A 6,986-nucleotide genomic window follows, 5' to 3' on the forward strand; every position below is an offset into this window, starting at 1 on the left:
GAGCCAGCTCTAAAAAGTAGCCCAAGATAATTGTGGACCGGTGAGGTGCAGAGTGCACTTAAAGGCTTGAAAAAAAAGCCACTCTTGAAAATACCTAACATTAAATAAGCGTCCCTAGCTTTCAGATCACTTTTAGGGATCTTATTTCCTTTCCTCCAACACCTCACTCCCTCGCTTTTTCCCTTCCCGTCTGAGAGCCAAGAGAGACACGGTAAAAGCGTGCAACCGCGAGGCTGCGCCGACGAGGCTCCTGCACATCTGGACTCACCTCCAACTGCAACAGGGCACCCCCTGGGCGAGCCCATCCCAACCGGCCGAAAACGTGCGCGAGAGGCTGAGAGCAGGCGAGAGCCGCGGGCGGGGAGGCGGGTAGTCCGCCCGGCGCGGCGGGTCAGGCTCCGCGGGCCGAGGCGGCTACGAAGAGAAGCGTTCGCCCTCCTGCAGACTCGCCCGACCCGGGTCAAGGTCCCGCTCGGGCCCCGACGCCCCGCCTCGAGCGGCGCGGGGGAAACTTCGCTTGCAGGCGGGGGCGCGCCCGAGCTCGGGACCGGTGGCGGGGGCCCGGGCCCGGGCCCGGGCCCGCGGCGGGGGAGGGGCGGCGGGCACTTACCACGGGTCGAACTCGTGGATGATGCTTTCGAAGCGGATGACGGCGAAGAGGCGCGAGCTGAAGCCAGCGAGCCAGGCCAGGAAGAGGATGGTGAAGGAAAGCAGCGACTGCCAGCCGGCCGGCTGCGACAGCCCCCCGGACAGCCCCGCGGGGGCCGGCTTCGGTGCCGCGCCGCCCGCCGCCTTGTGCGCGCACTGGGCCCCGGGCCCGTGGTGGCCGTGCCGGCTGTTCCCCAGGGCCATGAGGCCGCTCCACGGGGATGAGTTGAGGGACGACTTGTGCTTGCTCTCCGGGGCCGAGGGCTCCGCCATGTTGTGCCCCGGCGGCGGGTCTCGCTCCGCGCCGCCGCCGCCGCCGCCGCCGCCGCCTGGTCCGAGGGGTGCTGGGCGGGGACCCGGAGGAAGAGGAGGAGGAGGAGGAAGAAAGAGGAGGAGGAGGGAAGAGAGCCGCGCGCGCCTGCCCTTAGCGCCGCGAGGCCGGGGTACGGGGGGTGGAGGCGGCGGCGGGGAGTCTCCGCCTCAGCAGCGGCCGCGACCGCCGCTCTCTCAACTCGGATGGCCCCTGCTCCCCTCTAGCCATCCGTCTTCCCAGTGCAGTTGCGGCAGCGGCGAAAGCCGACGGGACGAGGGCGCCAGAGAAAGAGCAGGAGCAGACGGAGGCGGCACCACGGCTTGGAGCAGCAATGACATTCGCCCCACACCCGCCGCCCGCCCCGCCGTGAGGAGCAGGAGGAGGAGTCCCCCGGAGTCCGGGCGGAGCTCAGGCTACCTCTGACTCCGCCCCCGACCCAACAGGAACTGGCCCCTACGCCTGTCACAATGCGACAGGTCCGTTAGGGGGCGGGCCCAGTACCGCGGTGCCGGCCAATGGGGGCGCGAGCTGGGGCGGGGCTTGGCCCAACCGTTCTCCCCTCCCCCTCCCGGCCTAGCGCTCGTTCGCCCGGAGCGGCCTGGCAGCGCGGTTACTGCTTCATTGTCAGTTGAAAGACGTAGTTTCGCGCGCCTGTATTTGCGGCCAGGAGGGGCGCTAGGCGACTCCGCGCGTTGCTTGGAGCTGAGCCGGGCCAAGGAGGCGGGACGTGGTCGAGGACAGACGGGCGGCCTCCTTTAGAACCAGTTTAGGGAACGCCGGGAGCGCCGCGCCGACTGGCCGGGCGCCCGCGGGCGCTCCGAGGTCGTGACTTTTAACCCGCTTTGCGCGGAGCGCCCATCACGTGACCGGGCGCGCAGGCGCGCAGTCCAAGTGCCCCGCGCGTGGGTCTGGCGCGTAGGGATCTGCCGCCTGGGGCTCCCCGCTCCCGGCGCAGGGAATCAGCAGCCCGCGGCCGCGCCACGAGCAGCCCAGCGAGCCGCGCCTGGCGGCCTGTCTCCGAAGTCGCGGGCGAGGGCACGTTTGCCGGCGCTGGGAACTCTTCGGAGCCGGCAAACAAGCCCCAAGCTCGGGAACGACCCCGTGGGACAAGCGAAGTGCGACTTTCTCCGGCTTTTTTCGCTTCTTGTATTTTCCTGATTGCAAAGATAACGTTTGTTCACTGGAAATGTGGGCAAATGTAGGAAATTGTTAACAGTTGCATACATTCCATCAGACGAGTGAAACTTTCTGTGGACTTTAAGCTGTTACCCAATCCTCTCTTCATTAGGTGATAGCGAACTGCAGATCCCTGTACACGAATTTTTGCACGTCTAGTTTGTATTTTTACACCTTGCTCCCCCTTTACCCAGTCCCCTGCCCCCCAAAAGAAAGTGCTACCCGGTAGACTAAACTCAAAGCAAAATGAGTTTAAATATAAGTGGAGTAATCAACTTTATTTCAATAAAAAATTTATATATATATATAATATATGGAGACTAGAAGTGCTCTTGATATAAGCCCCAGGAAAGGCACGGAGCTTTCAGTATGATCAACACTCCGTAAATACTTGATTAACTTTTCATGTAAATTAACATTTACGTAAAATTGTCCATTTTGTTAGGTAAATAACATCTGAACTTAAAAGCGTGTATTCGCGTAATATTATAAAGGCACTCAATTATTAAGTCATTAAAAAATTTAGTAAAGAAAATGTAAACACATTTAGAAGTTGTGTTTAAATAGTAGGTCTTTTCAAAATGTTAGCTAAATGAATAAGTAGCCTTAGTTAGCGGCTGCTCTTTGAAACAACTGGACCCAGCTACGTACTCAACCTGCTAGGTGATTAACTTTTCTCTCATTTCCTTACAAAATTAAATAAATAGTCTCATTAAGGAAAGGATGAAAAGGTTTCCAGAAATAGACTTTCCCACTAATGATTTAATAGCCGACATTTATTGAACATCTAAATTTTAATGAGAATTATGATAGAATATTAACTGAGTCCTGTTGTACCAGAATTCTAGGTGACTTGCTCTATGTCAGAGCCCAAACCTTCTAGGCTAAAATGCCAGCATTTAGAGAACTTGTGCCCGTGTTCCATGAACCAAAGTTTTATCAGCCTAAAATAAATCTTATTTTGTATTTTTATTTGGATATCTCTATTTTATTGTCTTTTGTGTAGATACTGCCTATTAAGTTGTACGTTATCTTCTTTTGCTTCCTTTTTGGTTGTTTAATGGCCAGAGCCCTGGTCTGAAAAGTGACAAAGCTTGGTTCTGGTCCCACTTTTTTGCTCACTAGCCGTGTAACATTGGACAAGTCACCTGCATGGGTTACCCTTTCTACTCTTCAAGTCAATTATTAATATCAAATTAGATCGCTTATCTGGAAATATTTTGAAAATTTGTTAAGGTACATATGCAAATACAGAGTAGCCGTGAGGGTAAAAGCAGCAGGGAAAACTCCTGTTATTCTGTTTTTTTTTCCCCCATTTAACATCTTTATTGGAGTATAATTGCTTCACAATGGTGTGTTAGTTTCTGCTTTATAACAAAGTGAATCAGTTATACATATACATATATCCCCATATCTCTTCCCTCTTGCGTCTCCCTTCCTCCCACCCTCCCTATCCCACCCCTCTAGGTGGTCACAAAGCACCAAGCTGATCTCCCTGTGCTATGCGGCTGCTTCCCACTAGCTCCTATTTTACATTTGGTAGTGTACATGTGTCCATGCCACTCTCTCACTTCTTCCCAGCTTACCCTTCCCACTCCTCGCGTCCTCAAGTCTCTACATCTGCGTCTTTATTCCTGTCCTGCCCCTAGGTTCTTCAGAACCATCTTTTTCTTTAGATTCCATATATATATGCTAGCATATGGTATTTGTCTTTCTCTTTCTGACTTACTTCACTCTGTATGACAGAGTCTTAAGTCCATCCACCTCACTACAAATAACTCAATTTGGTTTCTTTTTATGGTTGAGTAATATTCCATTGTATATATGTGCCACATCTTCTTTATCCATTCATCTGTTGATGGATGCTTAGGTTGCTTCCATGTCCTGGCTATTGTAAATAGTGCTGCAATGAACATTGTGGTACATGACTCTTTTTAAATTATGGTTTTCTCAGGGTATATGCCCAGTAGTGGGATTGCTGGGTCGTATGGTAGTTCTATTTGTAGTTTTTTAAGGAACCTCCATACTGTTCTCCACAGCGGCTGTATCAATCTGCATTCCCACCAACAGTGCAAGAGGGTTCCCTTTTCTCCACACCCTCTCCAGCATTTATTGTTCATAGATTTTTTGATGATGGCCATTCTGATGGGTGTGAGGTGATATCTCATTGTAGTTTTGATTTGCATTTCTCTAATGATTAATGATGTTGAGCATTCTTTCATGTGTTTGTTTGCAATCTGTATATCTACTTTGGAGAAATGTCTATTTAGGTCTTCTGCCCATTTTTGGATTGGGTTGTTTGTATTTTTGATACTGAGCTGCATGGGCTGCTTGTAAATTTTGGAGATTAATCCTTTGTCAGTTGCTCATTTGCAAATATTTTCTCCCATTCTGAGGGTTGTCTTGTTTATGGTTTCCTTTGCTGTGCAAAAGCTTTTAAGTTTCACTAGGTCCCATTTCCTTATTTCCATTTCTCTAGAAGGTGCGTCAAAAAGGATCTTGCTGTGATGCACATATGGTCACCTTATCTTTGATAAAGGAAGCAAAAATATACAGTGGAGAAAAGACAGCCTTCACAGTCTTCAATAAGTGGTGCTGGGAAAATGGACAGCTACATGTAAAAGAATGAAATTAGAACACTCCCTAACACCATACACAAAATAAACTCAAAATGGATTAAAGACCTAAAGGTAAGGCCAGACACTATTAAACTCTTAGAGGAAAACATAGGCAGAACACTCCATGACATAAATCTTGTTATTCTTTTTTTTTTTTTTGCGGTATGTGGGCCTCTCACTGTTGTGGCTTCTCCCGTTGCGGAGCACAGGCTCCAGACGCTCAGGCTCAGCAGCCATGGTTTACGGGCCCAGCCGCTCCGCAGCATGTGGGATCTTCCCGGACCGGGGTACGAACCCGTGTCCCCCGCATTGGCAGGTGGACTCTCAACCACTGCGCCACCAGGGAAGCCCAATCCTGTTATTCTTGATCTTCACTCACTCACTCACTCGCAGATTCATTCAAGTATTCATTGAGCTCCTCCTTTGTGCCAGGCTCTATGTGGATCATGGGATGCAGGAGGGAACATGAGGGATGTGGTTCCAGCCCTAGGGAGGTGGACATTGAACCATCACATTCCTAAGTACCAAAAATGGAATGTGGCAAATACAGTGGAAGGGAGATACACAGGGGATTTGATTTTCAGAAGATGAGAATATTACCCTTAGCAAGCAGCACTAGGGCTGAGGACTGGGGGTGAGAATGAATGGACCAGGGGAAGAAGAATGGAAAGAATTTCCAGACAGAGAAGCACATGCAAAGGCCCTGCCGTGGGGCTGGGTAGGCAAGTGCAAGGAACTCAGAAAAGGGCCAGTATGGCTGCAACACAGATAGTGGAACAATGTGGGATAGGAGTTGAAGAAATGGCCAGATAGTGTGGATCATGTTAAAAGGTGTTTTTTGTTTTGTTGTAACTGCAGAGTAGTACGGAACCATGAAGGGATTTAAGCAGGATGTGGTGTGTGTGATATGGCGTGAGAGATGATCATTGTGCGGTTTGAAAAGATTACTGGTGTGCAATGTGGAAAGCACCTTGGAGAGGGGACCAGTGAGAGATCTCATCAGTCTATGAGGGCCAATATCCGAGATTTCCGAGGTTCCTTCCGTGAGGAATGCATTACTGAAGAACTACTAAGGAACCCATAGACGTAAATTGCAACACAGTTCATTCTCAGTTTCCAGCTCACCAACATAGAAAAATGGTTTCCAGTTTGTGCATGAAGCTTGGGTGTACTGTTTTGCCTCTCTGCACTTAACTTCTTGATCCTGCTAGGTGCTTATAATGTCCTCACTGAGTTCAAATCTCCGAGGGGTTAGACAGTCAAACTTAAGTGGTACAGTGTGATGAGTGGAGTGGTGAAATAACAGGAGCAAAGCAGAAATTCACCAAGACACACCAGGCAGAGAGATGCAGGGATTCCAAGCAGAAACAAGGAAGTCCTTGGAAGTCATACTCGAAATTCAGTATTAATGAAGGTGCGTTGGAAGATGAGGCTGAAAGGGAGATAAGAACCACATTATCAATGATTTGTCTGCCTGGTTAAGGAGTTGAGATATTAACCTTTAAGCAGCTGGGAGTCACTAAAGAATTTAGAACAACAATAAAACCATCGGACTTGGCTAATGGAAAAAAATGTTTGACAGCAGCGTGAAGAGTATACAGGAAAGGATGAGAGTAGAAGGGTGGGGTCCAGAGAGGAAGTGTTAGATTGGAGAGGTATCAAGGGAGCAGAATTCAAAAATTGATGGTGGAAGTCAGGGTTAGGATGAGCCTGGGGTGGGAGGTGGCGTCACACAAATGGGGAGCACAGGACAAGGCACAGGTTTGGAGGGAAGATGATCAGATCAGCTTTGGACATGTCATGTTTTAAGTCTCTTTAGGATATGCAAGAGGAGGTGTCTAACATAGAGACACATAGATAAAGAGATCCGATGCTCAAGAGGTAAACATTTTTCTGGGGATAAAGGTTGAGGACTTCTTGGCCATGGATGAAATTTTGGTGGAACCTAATTTAGAGAGAATGATAGAAGGGTTGAAGACAGAATCCTAAGGAACCCCCAAATTAAGAAGATCGAAAATGAGCCTATAAGGGAGGCGAGAAAGGAGGCAAAGAGATGGAAGAACCAGCAGAGAGGGTGATGTCCCAGCAGCTAAGTGGAGAAAGGGGCAAAAAACAAGGCTAGCAGTGGTACAGAGTGGAGAGAAGTGCAGTGTGACACTGCTGGAAAGTGTGCCGTGTTTGGCAACCAGGAGTTGGCCAGTTCCTTTCGCAAGGCCGGTGTAGGGAAGCAG

At 49.9% G+C, this 6,986-nt stretch overlaps 1 protein-coding gene across 1 annotated transcript in view; it reads right to left on the reverse strand.

Annotated features, from left to right (window-relative positions):
• STT3B (STT3 oligosaccharyltransferase complex catalytic subunit B) overlaps window positions 1-921 on the reverse strand; it is a 96,675-nt gene extending 95,754 nt beyond the window's left edge. The window contains exon 1 of the mRNA XM_007449638.1: window positions 611-921. Within this exon, the coding sequence (XP_007449700.1) occupies window positions 611-921 (311 nt within the window). The remainder of the gene's footprint in view (window positions 1-610) is intronic.
• Between the last annotated feature and the right edge of the window lie 6,065 nt (window positions 922-6,986).

This window comes from Lipotes vexillifer, unplaced genomic scaffold (assembly GCF_000442215.2).
Source record: "Lipotes vexillifer unplaced genomic scaffold, Lipotes_vexillifer_v1.1 scaffold536, whole genome shotgun sequence".
In the NCBI taxonomy this organism is placed as follows: Eukaryota; Metazoa; Chordata; class Mammalia; order Artiodactyla; family Lipotidae; genus Lipotes; species Lipotes vexillifer.